Source organism: Paroedura picta, chromosome 1 (genome assembly GCF_049243985.1).
Source record: "Paroedura picta isolate Pp20150507F chromosome 1, Ppicta_v3.0, whole genome shotgun sequence".
Classification (NCBI taxonomy): Eukaryota; Metazoa; Chordata; class Lepidosauria; order Squamata; family Gekkonidae; genus Paroedura; species Paroedura picta.
The window spans coordinates 11771973-11792401 of record NC_135369.1 but is presented as its reverse complement, the minus strand read 5'-3'; the positions used below and the strand labels follow the sequence as shown (position 1 = coordinate 11792401).

The 20429-nt window shown below is 50.5% G+C and overlaps 1 protein-coding gene across 2 annotated transcripts in view; it reads right to left on the bottom strand.

Moving 5' to 3' along the window:
- The window catches only part of ATP8B2 (ATPase phospholipid transporting 8B2), a 110106-nt gene extending 93663 nt beyond the window's left edge, over positions 1-16443 (bottom strand). For both annotated transcript variants that reach the window (XM_077321725.1, XM_077321714.1), the window contains exons 1-3: positions 16300-16443; positions 11241-11367; positions 7117-7254 (exon numbers count right to left, since the gene is read on the bottom strand). In XM_077321725.1, the coding sequence (XP_077177840.1) occupies positions 7117-7254; positions 11241-11367; positions 16300-16404 (370 nt within the window). In that variant the 5' untranslated portion in view covers positions 16405-16443. The remainder of the gene's footprint in view (positions 1-7116; positions 7255-11240; positions 11368-16299) is intronic.
- Positions 16444-20429: the final 3986 nt, after the last annotated feature.

Below are 20429 nucleotides of genomic sequence, written 5' to 3'. Positions count from 1 at the left end.
TCTCCAGATGTCCATGGACTCCAGCTCCCATGAGCCCATGCTGGCATCTGCTGGTAGGGGCTCCTGGGAATTGTAGTTCCTGAACATCTGCAGAGCCACCATTTGGCCAACCCTGAATTCTGCCTCCCAAAAAGACGGAAAGACTGCAGACAACTGTTAGAACAGTTAGGTTCCACCCTCTCCTTTCTCAACCAAGTTGTTTCACTACATAATAAAACTATTTTATTCTTTTAAGTAGCCTGGTCCTGGGCACCTCTTTGCAAATTTAATCTCTGTCGTCATGCATAACCTCCCGACTCCCCTCCAGTCCTTCTAACCAAGGGCAAAGCTCCACTCCCACCAGAACTCAGACCAAAAGCAGAGACAGAATCAGGTGGTGCGATCCGGATGTGGACAAAACTGAAAAGGTGCTGGCTGAGGAGAGCGACAAGGATGACGTGGGGTCTGGGGACCAAGCCCAAGGAGGAAAGGCTGAGGGACTTGGGAATGTTCAGCCTGGAGAAGAGGAGGGTGAGAGGGGACATGGTGGCTCACTTGAAGCATCTGAAAGGTGGTCACTTGGAGGAGGGCAGGGAGTGGTTCCTGTGGCCAGGAAAGGACCTGCAGTGATGGGTTTAAACTAGAGGCAAAAAGGTACCAGCTGGATATTAGGGAGAAAAAAATTAAGTAATCAGTTGTGGAATGCAATGCCACGGTGTTGAAATAAGTGAGATCTGTAGTGTGCATGATTCAAGAGCATAAGAAGAATGTCCTGCAGGGGGCATCAGAGGAGAAGTGTTTTTAGCATTGTTAGATGATGGGAGCGATCGAGGGCAAAAGAAGAAGGGGACGACAGAGAATGAGGTGGCTGGATGGAGTCACTGAAGCAGTAGGTGCAAACTTAAATGGACTCCGGGGAATGGTAGAGGACAGGAAGGCTTGGAGGATCATCGTCCATGGGGTCGCGATGGGTCGGACATGACTTCGCACATAACAACAACAGATGATGTACTCCCTTTAATTTTGCAAACGCTCTCCTATGTCCTGATTGGCTCAATAAGGAGACTTCCAGCTCCTTTAAGTGCAATTCCGCCCTGCTCACCTCTAGAACAGTGGTTCTCAACCTGGGGGTCGGGACCCCTTTGGGGGTCGAACGACCCTTTCTCAGGGGTTGTGGCAGGGCAAGCAGCTTGGCCAGGGAGGGAGCACCATCCACACAACAGCTTTGCAGGGTAGATCAAGGTAGAGCGTTCGTCTGTCTGGAGTGGTGGAAAAGAGCGAGATGGGCATGGTGCAACAAGAGGCAGAACTTAACTGAGAAACCCCGGAGAAAAACCAATTTATATAAAATCATGAACAATGGATCTTCACGCCATGGGTCAGTTTTGGCTTAATTTCTGTGAAAGAACACTTGCATAATTTGATGGTTGGGGGTCATCACAACAGGAGAAACGTTAAAGGGTCGCGGCATTAGGAAGGTGGAGAACCACTGATCTAGAACGAACAGGCTGAGTGAAGAAAACAGAAACGATTAGACAGGACCCTCTCTCTTTCTCTCTCCCCTTTGTATACAGTCTGTTTCTCTTTTAAACAAAACCATTTTATTCTTTAAGCAGCCTGGCGCTCTGCAACTCTTTGCATATTGAAACTCTGCCAACACTATGGAGGTGGTGAGCTCCCCCAGCTGGATGAACACTTGTGCTTTGGGTGGATGGGCATGGAGCAGGAGGCTGGATTAGATGGCCTCTACGATTCTACACCTCTAGGAATCACAGAATCATAGAGTTGGAAGGGACCTCCAGGATCATCTAGTCCAACCCCCTGCACAGTGCAGGAACCCACAACTACCTGCCCACCCACGGTGACCCCAATTTCATGCCCAACTTATTCTCCAGAATCCAGCCTGGCTGGAAGAAATTTATCTCCCATCCCACAGTGACGATCAGCAATTCCCTGAGTTTGCAAGGAAGGGCCACACGAGATTCGATGATACAAGAGAATAGACTACGTTATACCACTTTGGACTATGGGTGATAGATGCCATTTTTTAAGATATTACAGGGGAAATCCCTGCAAACAGAAAACTAGCTCGGGCTTGTTCTCTACTAGCAGGGAGCATTTGAAAATAACCGGGGGAGCCCCTGGAGTTGCAGGGTGGAATTAGGGATGCCAGCCTCCACGTTGGTCCTGGGGACCCCTGGAATTACAGCTCATCTCCAGGCAATGGAGATCAGTCCCCCTGGAGGAAATGGCTGCTTGGGAGGGTGGGCTTAGGGATGCCAGCCTCCAGGTGGGACCTGGGTATTAAGCCTAAAATCTGCGTGCAAATGGCAAAAGCCAAAATAACAACAGTTCCAATAACAAAGGGATCCCCTGGAATTGCAGCTTATCTCCAGGCGACAGAGATCAGTCCCCCTGGAGAAAAGGGCTGCTTGGGAGGGTGGACTTAGGACTGCCAGCCTCCAGGTGGGACCTGGGTATTAAGCCTAAAATCTTCGTGCAAATGGCAAAAGCCAAAATAACAACAGTTCCAATAACACAGGGATCCCCTGGAATTGCAGCTTATCTCCAGGCGACAGAGATCAGTCCCCCTGGAGAAAAGGGCTGCTTGGGAGGGTGGAATTAGGACTGCCAGCCTCCAGGTGGGACCTGGGGACCAACTGGAATTACACCTTGTCTCTAGACTGAAAAGATCAGTTCCCCTGGAGGAACGGTGGGGAAGGGTAGACTCCTTAGCATTATACTCCACTGAGGTCCCTCCCCGTCCCAAACCCCTCCCACTCCCGACTCCACCCCCAAAGTCTCCAGGTATTTCCAGACCCTGAGCTGGCAGCCTTTGCCACCCGCTGCCTGAACCAGCCCAGTCTGCTCTCCCCTCTTCTCCATCTGCCTGCGTAGGTCAGACCACACATACGCAGCGGAGGGGATAAGAACGTCTCAGACGCAAGATCTCGGCCCGTTAAACCCTATTATAAAGGCCTGTTTGTTTAGAGAAGGACGCTGAAGCCCTTTCCTTTTAATTTGCTCCTTGGCTGTGGCGTCGTTTCCGCCCCTCGTGATCTTCCTGAGGGCTCGCTTTATGGATTTTATAGGGAGCTCCTTTTGAACGGCGGTTTCTCGTCTCGAGAATTAAGATAGGAAATTGCCTCGTACTGAATCCAACCCTGCGCTTGTCGGCTCAGACGGAGAAGCGTTCTTCTCTCTCAGACCAATGAAAGCCTTGCCCAGTTCCCCTGACCCGCTGCGATCTTTTAATCTGAAAAAGCTAAGCATGAAAACTGGAACCATCTTAGAGTTGCCAGCTCTGAGTTGGAAAATAGCTGAAGGTTTGGGAGTTGGAGCCAGAAGAGGGCACAGTTTGGATAGGGGAAGGACTCTGGTGTGCTATAAATGCCCCAGGGGCTCATGGGAACTGTAGTCCGTGAACATCTGGAGGACCATGAACATCTGGAGAATTGTAGTCCATGAACATCATGGATGACCATGAACATCTGGAGGACCGTGAACATCTGGAGGACCCCTGTCCTAGAGTCCACCCTCCAAAAGGCTGGCAGAGCTTAAATATGCAAAGAGGATTGAGCATCAGGCTGCTTAGAAGAATAAAATATTTAGAAACTGTGGAGAGAAACAAACATGGTGGAACGAGCCAGCATGGTGTAGGGGTTAAGAGCAGCAGCTTCTAATCTTGGTGAGCTGGGTTTTATTCCCCGCTCCTCTGCGTGCAGCCAGCTGGGTCACCATGGGCTAGTCACAGTCCTGGCAGTGCTGTTCTCACAGAGCAGCCCTCTCTCAGCCTCACGTACCTCACAGGGTGTCTGTTGTGGGGAGAGGAAGGGAAGGCAATTGTAAGCCGCTTTGAGGCTCCTTCGGACGGTGAAAAGTGGGGTATAAAAGCCCAACTCTTCTACGTTGTTTTGGAGGCAAGCAGGGGGGAAGTGTGCTCAAGGGAGCAGGAAGTCTCCAACGATCAATCTAATCTGATCTAGCCAGTCACATGCACTGGCGGGAAGATCGACTGTCTGCTATGTGTATATATGTTGGGGTTTTCTGGGGGGTTTCTCGGTCTTGATGTCGCCTTCTACAACTTGTGCTCATGCTGAGATCACAATAAAGAGCTGTTCGTATGCCCAGTAGCCCTGGTTTTCTTCCATGAACCCAAGGATCTAACACTCACAACTACCTGCCCACACACAGGGACCCCAATTCCATGCCCAGATGATGCCCCCTCCTCAAGAAAGCCAGAATTCTACATCTCCAGGCCCCACCTGGAGGTTGGCCCCCTTAGCTTGGGCTCAGGCATTAGCACTTCTGCTTAAAATGCAGAAGGCCCCCGGTTCAGTCCTGACATTTCCAAAGGAAAAGATCAAGTAGCAGATGAAGGAAAGAACCTGAGACTCCGGAGAGCGGCTGCCGGCCTAGGCCAGCAATGCTGACCTTGCTGGATCAGTTGCCTGACTCAGCAGGAGGCAGCTTCGTGCGGCTGTGCGTTCGCTCAATATGTCTGCTGAAGTGTGTGCTGAGTCACCAAACCCTCTGCTAGAATAAATGTCATTCGCCTCTCAAGTGCCACGGCTCTCCTGTTCCCTTTTGCCACGACAGCAGGACACGGCTCCCCCATCTGCTACGGAAACGTGGGTTATAACGTTTTCTAAATCAATCGTTTGCCTTTGTGGTTGTGATGACACAACAGAGGGAGGGGTAGACTCATCCCTCTAGACCAGGGGTAGTCAAACTGCGGCCCTCCAGATGTCCATGGACTACAAGTCCCATGAGCCCCTGCCAGCATTCGCTGGCAGGAGGCTCTTGGGAATTATAGTCCATGGACATCTGGAGGGCCGCAGTTTGACTACCCCTGCTCTAGACCTCCTAAAGGTGAGGGTTTAGGGACACCAGCCTCCAAGGGGTGGCTTGAGGCCTCCCAGGACGACAGTGGCTCTCCAGGAAAAAGAGATCAGTTTACCTGGAGAAAAAGGATGCTTTGGAAGGAGGATTCAGAATCGGAATCCCATAGAGCTGGAAGAGACCCCAAAGGGCCATCCAGTCCAGCCCCCCATCTTCTCGAGAACTAAAAATCCCTCACTCCTGACAGGGGCTCTCCCATCTCCTAAAAACCTCCAACGAAGGTGAACACCATGTTCTGAGGTAGCATACTCCATCGACGGACAGGCCTCCCTGTCAGAAAACACTTTCTGGTATTTAAGTGGGACCAACTTTCCCGTCATTTGAACCCGTGGCTCTGAGTCCTTCTGGTCTCTCAAGCTGCAGGAAACAACATGTCTGCCTTTTATGTAGTTAAGCGCAAATAAACTATCACCCCTTTCCCTCCACTTCTCCAAGCAAGGCATGCCCAATTCTTTGTCGCCAATGTTAGATCCGGGGTGGATCGTGTGGGTCAGGGGCTCACAGACTCTGGAGTCATTACAGCTCATCACTGGTGCTGGAAAATGAGACAAGCTGTACCAAGACCGCACTAAAACCAACAACCCCACTTATATAGATAATTGACACAATGGACTTGGGTGTGGCCAGGTGCCATTGGCTAGATTAGCCCTGATTGGTTTAAACTGACTGGTTAGATTAGCCCTGATTGGTTTTAAACAACTGGCTAGATCAGCACAGATTCGTTTAAACTGACTGGCTAGATTAGCACGGATTGGTTTAAATGGACTGGCTAGATTAGCCCTGATTCGTTTAAACTGACTGGCTAGATTAGCCCTGATTGGTTTAAACTCACTGGCTAGATTAGCCCTGATTGGTTTAAACTCACTGGCTAGATTAGCCCTGATTGGTTTAAACTGACTGGCTAGATTAGCACAGATTCGTTTAAACTGACTGGCTAGATTAGCCCTGATTGGTTTAAACTCACTGGCTAGATTAGCCCTGATTCGTTTAAATTTACTGGCTAGATTAGCCCTGATTGGTTTAAACTGACTGGCTAGATTAGCCCTGATTGGTTTAAACTGACTGGCTAGATTAGCCCTGATTGGTTTAAACTGACTGGCTAGATTAGCACAGATTCATTTAAACTGACTGGCTAGATTAGCACAGATTCATTTAAACTCACAGGCTAGATTAGCCCTGATTTGTTTAAATTGACTGGCTAGATTAGCGCAGTCGTTTAAACTCACTGGCTAGATTAGCCCTAATTGGTTTAAACTGACTGGCTAGATTAGCACAGATTCGTTTAAACGCACTGGCTAGATTAGCACAGATTCATTTAAACTGACTGGCTAGATTAGCACAGATTCATTTAAACTCACAGGCTAGATTAGCCCTGATTTGTTTAAATTGACTGGCTAGATTAGCGCAGTCGTTTAAACTCACTGGCTAGATTAGCCCTGATTGGTTTAAACTGACTGGCTAGATTAGCACAGATTCGTTTAAACTCACTGGCTAGATTAACCCTGATTAGTTTAAACTCACTGGCTAGATTAGCCCTGATTGGTTTAAACTGACTGGCTAGATTAGCCCTGATTGGTTTAAACTCACTGGCTAGATTAGCCCTGATTGGTTTAAACTCACTGGCTAGATTAGCACAGATTCGTCTAAACTCACTGGCTAGATTAGCCCTGATTGGTTTAAACTGACTGGCTAGATTAGCACGGCTTGATCGGTTACATGTCTCCTGGGATCCTGTCTCAGACCTCAAGCTCAGTCCTTGGCAGATCCACATACACAACACCCTCTTCGTAAGGTGTGGCTCCCACCCACCCTTGACCATCTAGTCGTCCTTCTCTGGACACGTGCCAACTTGTCCATCCCTTTCTTGAACTGCGGTGCCCAGAACTGGCCACAAGATTCCAAGTGAGGTCTAACCAGTGCGGAATAGAGAGGAATCCTAACTTCCCTGGCTCCAGATTCTATGCTCCTCCCACTGCAGCCTAAGATTGCCTTCGCCTTCTTAGCTGCCACATCACGCCGTTGGCTCATAGTCAACTTCCTGCCCGCTGGAATGTCCTGCTTACAAGCCAGGTATTACACTTATGCATCACAATTGTATTATGGTTTTGTACCCCATTGAAACCCCACCCATCTCCAAGCCCCACTCTCTTCGGGGTCCACCCCCATCCCCAATCTCCAGGTCTTTCCCAATCAGAGCTGGCGACCTTCGTGAACTTCTTGGTGGGCCTTGGTTACCGTAGTATAAGGCGTAGACGGTGGCGGAGCCCAGGAAAGCCCCCAGGAGTTGAAAAGCAGAGAATATGGGAAGCTTCCACCACGGGAACCTGCTTAGCAGACACATGGCTAGGGAGAAAGCGGGGTTCAGGTGTCCGCCTGCAGGAGAGATACAGACAGGAGGAGGCAAAACGTTAAGACAGGAAGCTGCTAGCCTGCCGTGGAGTCTGGCCTAACCCTGTCCCTCAAGCTCCTGGGCTAGTCACAACCCTCACAAAGCAGCCCGGTCAGAGCTCTCTCAACCCCACCTACCTCATAGGGTGTCTGTTGGGGGGATAGGAAGGGAAGGCAATTGTAAGCCGCTTTGGAACTCCTTAGGGTAGTGAAAAGTGGAGTATAAAACCCAACTCAGACAGCATCTATACATGCCTTTTCTCAATACAGTGGGGATCACAGCTTCTAGTTTAGATTTGCAAGGGGAGCCATGTTGGTCCGAAGCATTGGAACAAAATTTAAGTCCAGGGGAACCTTGAGGACCAAGAAAGTTTCATTCTGGGGATAAGCCTTCATGAGCTTGAAGAACATGTGCGCATGAATGTTTATCCCCAGAATGAAACATTCATTCATTCATTCATTCATTCATTCATTCATTCATTCATTCATTCATTCATTCATTCATTCATTCATTCATTCATTAGTTTTTAAGGCCACACCTCTTCAATAATGGTCTTGGGGTGGCTCATTAAAATCAAATATGTTTTCCTAAATGGCATAAAACCAGTTATGGATTACTTTTAAAATCCTTGAAAAGGTGAGGCAGGCCTCCCTATCACAGAAACTACCTATCAGCCTGGCATCAATTAGGTCCAAATTAAAATGATAAATCACAAGATTCAGATGGGAAGAGCAAAGTAGAATCATAGAATCATAGAGTTGGAAGGGAACTCCAGGGTCATCTAGTCCAACCCCCTGCACTATGCAGGACACTCACAGCCCTATCACTCACCCTCTATATCCAGCCACCCCCTTGAGCCTTCACAGAATCAACCTCTCCGTCAGATGGCTCTCCAGCCTCTGTTTAAAAATCTCCAAAGATGGAGAACCCACCACCTCTTGAGGAAGCCTGTTCCACTGAGAAACCGCTCTGTCAGAGTACGGCAGCTAAGAAGTGCATTTAATGATGCGACCAAGTGCTGGCATTGGCCCCAACTGTACGTGCTCCTGGTGGAAGAGTGACATTTTGCAGGCCTTTAGAAACTTTGACAGCCCTGAAAAGGGCCTATATCAGTGCTGGTCAAGGCCAATTCTACTCTGGTCAAGGCCAGCCGCACTTCTTTGGGATGGGGGACCACTAGCAGGCTGGTACTGGCTGAGCGGAGAGCTCCTTGGGGGACGTAGTCCCTCAGATACACAGGTCCCAGACCGCGTACAGCCTTAAAGGTCAAAACCTGCACCTTAAACCTGACCTGGAACTTCACCAGCAACCAGTGCAGCTGCTGGAGGACTGGTCGAAGGTTGGTCTTAAAGGTGCCCCTCAATCGAACTTTGTTCCGCTGCTCCAGATCAACAGGGCGGCCCGGCTGAAGTTACTTAGTTAGACATTTAGTGAGTTAGTTCTGGTCCGCCTCCCTCACAGAGACACAAGGCAGGTTACAAGAAAGATCAGTCAGACTGAGAAACAAAGGAAGAAAGCTGGAATGACAGAAATCAGAAAAGGCCGTCAAAACAAAGGTTAGAAACGTAGAGTTGGAAGGGACCCCGCAAGCCATCTAGTCCAACCCCCTGCTCGATGCAGGATCAGCCTAAACCAGCCTTTTCAACGTTTTGACCACGGAGCCTGAAATAATTTTTCGGGCTTTGAAGAGCCCCAGAAGTGATGTCAGCTGGTCACAACCCCTGCTATGCTCCCATTTGTTACATGTCACTGGATGTGACTTCACCACCTGCGTTAACAGGAATTCTTGAGGAGGATTGAAGGGGGGAGAAACACGGTTTAAGTCCATTAAGATGGGAGGAGAAGTGCTGCGGACCCCCTCCAGAGTTTCTGTTGACCCCGGGGGTCCACAGACCCCTGGTTGAGAATACCTGGCCTAAAGCATCCAGGATGAGCACCTGTCCAGCTGCTGCTTGAAGACCACCAGTGTCTTGTGTCTCGTGTCTATGGATGAGGCTGGTTCTTGACGAGGTTCTTGAACATACCATCTCCAGCCCCCCTTCCTCAATTGCTGTGGGAGCGACTTAAACCACATACAATTCTACTCCCAAATATTTGCTTGTCATCTAGAGCAGGGGTAGTCAACCTGTGGTCCTCCAGATGTCCATGGACTACAATTCCCAGGAGCCCCTGCCAGCAAATGCTGGCATTTGGGAATTGTAGTCCATGGACATCTGGAGGACCACAGGTTGACTACCCCTGATCTAGAGCAGCCCTTCTCAACCTTTCTTTGTCCATGGCACTTATAGGTGCTGTTCTCAGGCTCCGGGTCCCCCTGCAATAGGCTGGCCGCTCAGCCGCTGAGCGAGGTTCAAAAAGGCCTAAGCTAAGAGTGAGCTAACTCTACTCGATGTCCCTTGTCGATGTTGGTGCAGAAGAGAAAGAGTCATAGTGCACAGATACTGTAGAATCAAACAGCCCAGCAGGATCTGTGTATGGCAAAATTCCTTCAAGTAAGACAGAGCAAAGGTCAAACTTATCCAAACAACACTGTTGTCAAATAGTTTGAGAAACAGTAACTCACGATGGCTAAAGAATGCATCCATTAAAGTTATAAGTAATTATGATTGAAAAAGACACCGGTTAGAGCTTCTTTTTGGCTAAGTGCCTTCTTAGAATCGTAGAGTCGGAAGGGACCTCCTGGGTCATCTAGTCCAACCCCCTGAACTATGCAGGACACTCCCAACCCTCTCGCTCCTCCACTGTCACCTGCCACCCCCTTGAGCCTTCACTGAATCAGCTCTCTTCTTCAAACTATCCTGAAAACACACATCCCATTTGCAGTCATGGATTACAATTCCCTTGACTCTTTGCCAGCAGGGGCTCGTGGGAATTGTAGTCCATGGACATCCGGAGAGCGACAGTTTGGTCACCCCAACCCTAGGCTAACTGGACTCATGGTTGAACTGCTTTCCCCATTCAAATGTCTCCAGAAGGCTCAATTGCCCTCCTCCTGAGAAATCCCAGGGGAGTTGGGGGCAGGGACCAGAGGGTGCAGTTTTGGCTGGAAAAGGACCTCTGCAGAGTATAAGACAGGGTGGGGTCGGCAGCTCTCCTGGAATTATAACTGATCTCCCAAGATCAGTTTCCCTTAAGAAAATGGCTTCCCCAGAAGGTGAAACCTCTACACAAACCCCCCTCACAGTCTCTGCAGGAATTTTCCAGGCGAGACCTAGGGTTAAAGGTAAAGGTAAAGGTCTCCCCTGTGCAAGCACTGGGTCATGTCTGACCCTTGGGGTGACGCCCTCTAGCGTTTTCCTGGCACAGGGTGGTTTGCCAGTGCCTTCCCCAGTCATTACCGTTTACCCCCCCAGCAAGCTGGGTACTCATTTTACCGACCTCGGAAGGATGGAAGGCTGAGTCAACCTTGAGCCGGCTGCTGGGATCAAACTCCCAGCCTCATGGGCAGAGCTTTCAGACTGCATGTCTGCTGCCTTACCACTCTGCGCCACAAGAGGCTCTTACCTAGGGTTACCCACCCCCAAGTGGCGGCTGGAGATCTCCTGGTATCTGTTTCCCTGGGGAAAATGGCCACCTTGCAACAGGGGTGGCCGAACGGTGGCTCTCCAGATGTCCATGGACTACAATTCCCAGCTGGCAGGGGCTCATGGGAATTGTAGTCCATGGACATCTGGAGAGCCCCCATTCGGCCACCCCTGCCACACCACTGAAGCTCCTCCCCTCCGCAAACCAGCTCTCCTTAGGCTCTGCCTCCAAAATCTCCAGGTGAATCCCAAACCAGAGCTGGCAACCCTCCCCTGAGTGCTTGGCATCAACAGGTCATGACAGGTGGCTGAGTCACGGCCCACGGAACACCAGGAGCTGAGGCTGCAGGAGATAAGAATGTGCAAAGCGATTAAGGGCCGCAGATAGCAGAGAATGAATCCAGATCTCTCTCCCCAAGAGATAAGGGCTCCCGCTCCAAGCTTACCTGAGACGCCGCCCGAAGCGTGAATAGCGATCATCACACCGATGCCGCTGGCCAGGGCTGAGCTCATGTAGCCGCCCTTTGTCCCCTCGCTGGTGATGGACTGGGCCGAAGCGCTGCACGTGATCACCTGAGAGAGGGAAAGGGGAATCATGGAACACCACCTGAATCTCACCTGTAGCCACCCTGACACCTGGGATTGCTAGTTTGTGGTGGGGGACTGCCTGCAGAGTTGGCAGGTGAGGCTTGAAGAGAAGAGCTGTTTTTTTAATCCAGTTTTTGACAACGCAAAGGCGTCTCAAAGCGTCTTAAAAGCCTTCCTCTCCCCACAAAAGACACCATAATGTGGGGCTGAGAGAGCTCTGAGAGAACTGCCCTAAGAGGACTGTAACTAGCCCAAGGTCACCCGGCTGGCTGCATGCAGAGGAGAAGGGAAGACGCAGACCTGGTTCTCCAGATTCGTGGTCGCTGATCATAACCACACCACCAGCTTTCTTTTGGAGGATCCTACTTGTGTATTCTCAAGATCACTTCCCTTGCTCACTTGCACACCTGGATTCCTGCAGGTTAGTGCAGGGCAGGTGCAAGACGGGGAGATGGACCGGGGAGCAAACGAGGAGCGTGTGTCACTTTCCCCCTGTGGTTGCCAACCTCCAGGAGGTGGCTGGAAATCTCTCAGAGCAAGACCTGATCTATGGAAATCAGTTCCCCTGGATAAATTGGCTATTTCGGGAGGCAGATTCTATGGCATTATACCCTGTTGAAGCTATTTCACAAATCAGAGCTGGCTACCTTAATTTTCCCCTGCTGCTTGGAGGGACGGGCTGAGTTGCCAACCCTGGGTTGAGAAATTCCTGGAGATTTGGGGTTGGAGCCTGTGGAGTAAGGAGTTTGTAGAGTAAGGAGTCCAAATCAACCGTTTTCTGCAGGGGAACTGATCGCTGTCATTCTGGAGGGCAGCTGTAATTCCAGGAGCTCTCCAGGCCCCACCTGGAGGCTGGCAACCACACTGGGGGGTCTATTTCATGTCTGGGGTGAAAGACAGCAATGCAGAGTTTGCATCCTGCAGTGTAGTTCAACAGGGAATCTTGGCAACATGCACTTGTAGCTGTTTTATTTTTGTTTCCTACTATTCTGATTAGGAATATTGTACATTATGAGGCCTGCCAGTCTCACCTCAGAACAAATCCAGTAAGCAAAAACGTTACTCGCGCTCGGGATGAAAGCCAAATGGTGTCGTGGTGGAGAGCAGCAGCTTCTGATCCAGAGACCCAGGTTTAATTCCCCACTCCTCCTCTGCATGTAGCCAGCTGGGTGACCTTGGGCCAGTCACAGTCCTGTTAGCTCTGTTAGCATTCTGCCGAGCATCAAAGAACTGAGGCTTTTGAACTCTGGTGCTGGAGAAGACTCTTGCGAGTCCCTTGGACTGCAAGGCGAACAAACCGGTCAGTCCTAGAGGAGATCAGCCCGGACTGCTCCTTGGAAGGCCAGATCCTGAAGATGAGACTCAAATACTTTGGCCACCTCATGAGAAGGAAGGAGTCCCTGGAGAAGAGCCTAATGCTGGGAGCGATCGAGGGTAAAAGAAGAAGGGGACGACAGAGAATGAGGTGGCTGGATGGAGTCACTGAAGCAGTCGGTGCAAACTTAAATGGACTCCGGGGAATGGTAGAGGACAGGAAGGCCTGGAGGATCATTGTCCATGGGGTCGCGATGGGTCGGACACGACTTCGCACATAACAACAACAAACCTCCTCTGTACATTTTTATTGGCTTGTTAGAGCCCTGCTGTCGGTTCCTATTGGTCTAACTGCATTGTTAATTTATTCCTGTTGAAAAATACACTCTGTGTTCGACTTTATTTCGTTAGGTAGCCGGGTTCACACAGACCTTTGGGGTTTTGTTTGCTTAGTGTGTGGTCCGTGTTCCCTTTGCAGTTTGTTTGACCACCTCCAGGCTGGCCACCCTACGACAGTGGCCTAATATTCACCCTCCAAAGCACCCTATGCTTAGAGGGGGAAAATGTCATGCCATCTAGCGGGTGTGGCAGAAACCTCCAGGTGTAAGGTTGACCAGATTTTAACATTGGTAAAGCGGGACACCATTGACTGGGTGGGGGGTTCTTGATTAAAAATTTGGTCTATATGGAGCAACAAAAAGTTTCATAGAACGCAAAAATAGTATTGTAATATATATTTTTAAAATTTCAACAAGTACAGTTTGCCAGGTGCCCCCAAATGTCCCTCCAAAAGTGGGACAATCTGGTCACCTTATCCAGGTGGGACCTGGGAATCCACTGGAATTCATCTCCGGGAGACAGAGATCCGTTCCCCTGGAGAAAAGGGCTGCTTTGGAGGGTGGATGGCATAGCATTAGCCTCCACTGATCCCAAATCTCGCCCACTCCCTGCTCCATCCCCAAAGTCTCCAGGTACTTCCCAACCCAGAGCTGGGAACCCCACCGGGTGATGTTATTAACCTTCAAGTCACTGAAAACTTCCTCTGGTCACAGGGGTGGCTCACCTGTGGTTCTCCAGATGTCTACAGAGTATGGTTCCCATGAGATGCCCAGCTGGCAGGGCTCATGCTAAATGTAGTTTGTGGACATCTGGAGAGGCACAGTATGTCCACCGTGGCTCTGGATACGGGGCAGCCCCATCAAGGCCAGGGGGTCATTGTGGCTTTCTTTCTCCTCCCTTGGTCTTAGGTCAGTCCGGGATAATCAACAGGACCAGGCAGGATTGGAACAAAAGCCCTTGTTCCTTGAACAGAGACTTAATGGGTGTTATTTGCTAGGCAATGTTATTCATCTCCATGCCAGGGGAAAGAATCCTGTTTACACACCTGACACTTGTATTAAAGGGACAGGACATCGCCCCCCCCCCCCCCGGTAACCCCACAAGATGTGGGGAGAATTTCCCTGAGTTCCTATGAGGAGGAGCTTTCATTTATTTATCTTGCAATAATTTTTAGAATGCTCTTTTAGACAATAAAAGGTAAAGTAAAAGAAGAAAGATGTTTGCCCAGTCCTCTTTCACATGGAGCCAGCTGGGTGAACTTGGGCTAGAATCATAGAGTTGGAAGGGACCTCATGGGTCATCTAGTCCAACCACCTGCACTATGCAGGACACTCACATCCCAATAGCTCACGTACTGTAACCTGCCATCCCTTTGCCTTCACAGAATCAGCCTCTCCGTCAGATGGCTCTCCAGCCTCTGTCACAGTCCTGCTAGAGCTGTTCCCACAGAGCAGTTCTTTCAGATTTCTCTCAGTCCCACCTCCCTTTCAGGGTGCCAGATGCGGGGGAGAGAAGGAAAAGTTTTTGTAAGCTATAATAGAAGCAAAAGGGAAAATGCAGGAGAGAGAAAAAGGAACGATCTACTGATCTATAAAGAAAAGGTTTCCGATTTTCTCTGTGACAAATGCGCTGACTTTGCAACCACAGAAGGAAAAAAAGCTCTTTTTTTCTATTATCTAATCTTTTTTCCTCCTTAATCGGCAGGACCGCAGATAATCAGTTCATTTCTTTCTCCTTTGCGTGCAAAAAAAATCTATAAGGGGTTTCCAGTTCAAAGGTCCTTGGCGCAGGAGTTTCGAATGTCATCCAAGCTGTCTGGCTGGAAACAGGCCCTACGGAAATCTAGGCACGGTTTGTTTTGCAATAAGACGGGGCAGCATTTCAAGAAGGCGGCAGAGGGGGCAGCAATCACCTCCCGGAATAAGGCTCCCTTTCGGAGCACTTTCCGAATAAGGGCCTGGGGCTCCTTAGTAGGAAAACGTTTTCGGAGCCTGAACTTTGCTACTTTGGGTCAGGTGCAATGAACGCCAAAGCTCTGGTTCCTGTTAGGCACATGGAAGGTGTTGGCATGTGCAGGGCAACAGCTAGGGTTGCCAACCTCCAGGTGGTGCCTGGAGATCCTCCGGTATTACAGCTGATCTTCCAACAACTAAGAATTTCCCCTGGAGAAAAGGGCTGCTTTGGAGGGTGAATGCCATGGCACTGGACCCCAATGAGGTCCCTGTCCTCCCTAAACTCTCTCCTCCCCAGGCTCCAACCCCCCCCCCCCCACACACACACACCAAATCTGCTGTCTCACTTTTCCTGGGCAATTGGACAGGCTGCAAGGGACCCAGCCTGAGCGAGGGTCTCTCTAACCACACCAGAAGTAGCCTGCTGTCAGCTCAAACCACCAGCCTATCTACTCCTTCAGGACTTTTTTTGGTGACCGGTGCTGGGGTCACAAGGACTGTTGTTTTTAATATCCCGCTTTTCTCTCCCCGAAGGAGTCCCAGAGCTTACAAAAACTTTTCCTTTTCTCCCCCACACCTGACACCCTGTAAGGGAGGTGGGACTGAGAGAACTTTGACAGAACGGCTCTGTGAGAACAGCTCTTAACAGGACTGCAACTAGCCCAAGGTCACCCAGCTGGCTCCGAAGAGGCGTGGGGAATCGTCCCTAGTTCTCCAGATTAGAGTCTGCTGCTCTTAACCACGACACCACAATGGTTCTTGTAAGGGGCACTGCGAGACAATGGCAGGGAGTTCCAGACACGAAGAAGAAGAGGTGGTATTTTTGCACCCCACTTTTCACTACCTGAAGGAGTCCCTTACAAACACCTTCCCCTTCCACACCCCACAACAGCTTGGAGGGCCCTCTTCCCCACCCCACAATAGACACCCTGTGAGATCAGTGGGGCTGAGAGAGTTCTGAGAAAACTACTCACAGCTCTAACAGAACTCTGAAAAAGCCCAAGATCACCCAGCTGGCTGCATGTGGAGGAGTGGGAAATCAAACCCGTCTTTCCGCATTAAAAGGTCGCTGCTCTTAACATGAAGACCACCCTCCCAAGCAGCCATGTCCTCCAGGGGCCTTGATCTCTGCAGTCTGCAGAGAAGCTGTCCTTGCAGGGGCTGCCTGTCTAGAGGCCGGTATCCCTACTGGGTTGTTGTGAGGCTAAACCGAAGGAGTGCAGAAGGCCATAAGCCGTTCGGGGATCCCACGGAGGAGAAAGGTGGGTGATCAAGAAAAAAAACAAAGGAACAGATCATTTCTGAGACTCACAATCAGCACGAAGACCCCCAGGACTTCGGCCAGGCACTGGCGAATGAGGAGGTTGTGAAGACGAAGGCAGCCTCGGGCCTTGGCTAAGAGGCGGGCGTAAATCATTGCCAGGCTGTACGGGGAGGGAGCCGACAACACTGTCGAGCGAAGGGCCCGGAATGTGTCTTTTATATCAACGCCTCTCGATTGTTGCCGGTGATAATTACTAATTATACCCCTTGACACGCACTGATTGATTGGCCAGGCAGATTGCGTAAGGAGAGAGCAAAAGGACACGGACCCCGGAGATCAGATGGCAGAAGCTCTGGCCAAGGTCCTGACGCCCAGCTCCTCCTGGGGTGGAATGCTGAGCTCTGCAGACAGCAGCAGTCCCTGCTTCATAGAGGCATAGAGTTGGAAGGGGCCTCCTGGGTCATCTAGTCCAACCCCCTGCACTGTGAAGGACACTCACAATCCTCTCGCTCATCCAGTGTAACCTGCCACCCCCTTGAGCCTTCACAGAATCAGCCTCTCCGTCTGATGGCTCTCCAGCCTGTGTTTAAAGATCTCCAAAGATGGAGAACCCACCACCTCCTGAGGAAGCCTGTTGCACTGAGGAACCGCTCTAACTGTCAGGAACTTCTTCCGGATGTTTAGGCGGAATTTCTTTTGAATTCATTTCATCTCATTGGTTCTGGTTTGTCCCTCCGGGGCAAGAGAGAACAACTCTGCTCCATCCTCTACCTGGCAGCCTTTTACATACTTGAAGGTGGCTATCAGATCCCCTCTCAGTCGCCTCCTCTCCAGGCTAAACAGACCAAGCTCCCCCAACCTTTCTTCATATGTCTTGGTCTCCAAATCCCTCACCATCTTTGTTGTCCTCCTCTGGACACGCCCCAGTTTGTCTACATCCCTCTTCAACTGGGGTGCCCAAAACTGAACACAGGACTCCAAGTGAGGCCGAACCAGAGCAGAGCAAAGCAATACCATCACCTCCTGTGATCTGGACATGATACTCCATTTGATACAGCCCAGAATACCATTTGCCTTTTTAACCACTGAGTCACACTGCTGACTCATGGTCCACTAAGACTCCTAGATCCTTTTCACACATACACAGTTCAACAATTCACATGATGCTGGCTTTGGTGAGGGTCTGCTGGAGATGCGCACATGCCACTGCAGGGAAGTATCTTCTTGCGTTTGAAAGGACAGGCTACAAACACAAATTTATCACGACTGCTATTCCTCCAGAAACCATCAAAAATGCCCCCCTTCCCAGGAGCAGAACAACCATGCTCTTTCCCCGTGTGCCTTGTGGGATCTGTCGACATCAATCTTCGGAATAAACATGTGGCAAGTTCACCAGAAGTGCCCTTTCATATTTTGGAATGGGTTGGGTGCGTTGTGCAACATGTACTGGGCACACATGTTGTCTTCTTTGTGTGTTCACAACATATCCAAAGGAACAAAAAAACATGGCCCTTTCTGACATCGGAAACTGGCTCCACCAGGCTTGGCCCTGGTCAAAACAAAATGGAGTCCCTTTGGTCAAAGACAAAGTAGTAAGTATCAACAAAAATAACACGAGGCCCATTTCTTTAGGGTTCCAGCTCTGGATTGGGAAATCCCTGGAGATCTGAGCAGCGGGGCAGCAGGGACTGGTGAGTAGAAGGCCATCGAGTCCCCCCTCCGAAGCAGCCATCTTCTCTGGGGAGACGGCTCTCTGCTGTGTGGAGATCCCCAGGCCCCACGTAGAGGTTGAGAACAACACAAACTGAACACACAGCTAATGTTAAGGCTAGGGCAGAGCCGATACTGATGTTGTGTAATGCCAGGTCGATTAACAACCCTGCGAGCATACCTGAACTCTCCCCCGGATACATTTGCCGGAGGTTCAGGAGCTGTTGCTGGCTAGTTAGAGCAGAGCTGCCTGAAACTCAGCCCCCTCCAAGACGGAGGTCCTGTGGCTGGGCAGGAAGGAGGCAGATCAGGAGGCGTGCCTGCCCGTACTGGCTGGGGTGCAACTCCAGGCCTCGCCCTCGGCTAGGAATTTGGGCGTGATCCTGGATGCCTCCCTCTCAATGGAGGCCCAGGTCACAAGGGTAGCCCGCTTGGCCTGTTTCCACCTACGAGTGCCCTACCTGTCCCTGGGTTGCCTAGCCACAGTGATCCACGCAACAGTCACCTCCAGACTGGGCTTTTGTAGCTCAGTCTATGCTGGCCTGCCCTTGTCCTTGACCCAGAAATGGCAGCTGGTGCAAAATGCAGCTGCTGGGATCCTCAGAGGAACAGCTTGGAGGGCCCCCATCCAGCCGGTGCTGAGGAAGCTGCACTGCTTGCCAGTTGCAGCCCGGATCAATTCAAGGTTTTGGTGTTAACCTTGAAGGCCATTCATGGTCTGGGCCCTCCTATCTGCAGGACCTCCTATCTCCTTACACCCCGCTGCAGAGGGCTTCTGTCTGTGAGTGCTGATCTGCTGGAGGCCCCTAGCCTGAGGGAGGTTCACCTGGCCTCAACCATGGCCAGGGCCTTTCTGGTCCTGGCCACAACCTGGTGGAATGAGCCCCCCAGTGAGCTGAGGGCCTTAACAGAACTAGCCCAGTTATGCAGGGCCTGTAAGACAGAGCTCTTCCACCAGGTATTTGGTTGAGGCCAGAGCAGGGAAGATCTAGTCCCCTCCCCAAATCAGCTTGTCCATCTGGTGACCCTGGGTCCCCCCTCCCTCCCCAAGGCACTGTAAGGAGGCTGCTGAGTAGGGGAGGTTGTATTGTCACCTGGCATATTTTAATGGGTGGTTTTAACTGTTTTATTATATTTTATTTGGGGCACGAATGTTACCCGTCCTGAGCCACTTGTGTGGGAGTGGCAGGATACAAATACGAAAATAAGTAAACAAAAAAACCCAAAAACAAATGAAGTCTATCCCTTTGTTCAAATAGTACACAAAAATCTTACCAGAACGTGAACGGGTTGAACAGTGCATTTCCCCACTGTTTCCTCTCTGGCAGGCGATCATATACTGAATCTAATGGAGAACATGGCTGCTTGGGAAGAAGAAGAGTTGGTTTTTATATCCCACTTTTCACTGCACAAAAGAGTCTCAAAGCAGCTCACAATCGCCTTCCCTTCCTCTCCCCGCAACAAACCCACGGAGAGGTCAGTGGGGCTGAGAGAGCTCTGCGAGAACTGCTCCAATAGGACTGGGACTAGCCCAAGGTCACCCCTGAGTGTGGAGGCATAGGGAATCAAACCCAGTTCGCCAGATTAGAAGCCACTGCTCTTAACCACTACACCATGCTGACTCTGTGGCATTATACCTCCCTGGAATCCCTGCCCTCCACAACCCCCCCCCTCAGGCTCCACCCCTAAAATCACCAAGTATTTCTAAACCCAGAGGTGGCATCCCTAAAAAATGGGTCTTATATTGTTTATTTAGTCTTTTTTTCCCCCTTGAGCAACCCAGAGCTGGCAACTTTCCTCCTGTCCCAAGATCCTGCCCTCGCTAGACTCTACCACCAAATATCCACAAATTTCTCAAGGAAAATCTGGCCACTCTGCCCCTGGGAGGAGGGGGACTTGCCCTGAAAGGAGGTTCATTGCTTTTGGCCACCCACAGCGCTCTGAGGCACTGGCTGCTTGCAGAATAGTTTAATTCAGAAGAGAAACTGCTATGTAACAAACAGAGAGGAAAGAGAGAGATACCTAACTGTCTCTGTTCTGTCCTGCAATCATTCCGCCTGTTCCGGAGGCCAGAAGGGAGGAAGTCTCCAATCAAGCCAATCAGGGCCCAGGAGGAGATAATTTGGAAAAAATATCAGGAAGCTCCCGATCTGACTATGCGAAGGACACCTCTCCTGCGATGCCCCTTGTAGATATTCTTCTTGTGCTACTGAAGCATGAATACAACAGATCTTGCCGGAATCTCTCAGGCTCAAACCGGTCTTTGCAGGCGCACTGTGACCCAGCGAGGGGCAGGGTTTACCTTCTCTGAGCACCGTTGGACAACTGAGAAGGCCGAGCAGGAAACCCTCTCTTAACCATTAGCTTCCGTTCATCAAACATCAGCCAAGGATTCAAGGGGTGGGAAGGGGGCGGGAAGGCCCTGGGCGAGCCCGTTACGGGAAAAACAGTCTCATAGCTCCTCAATC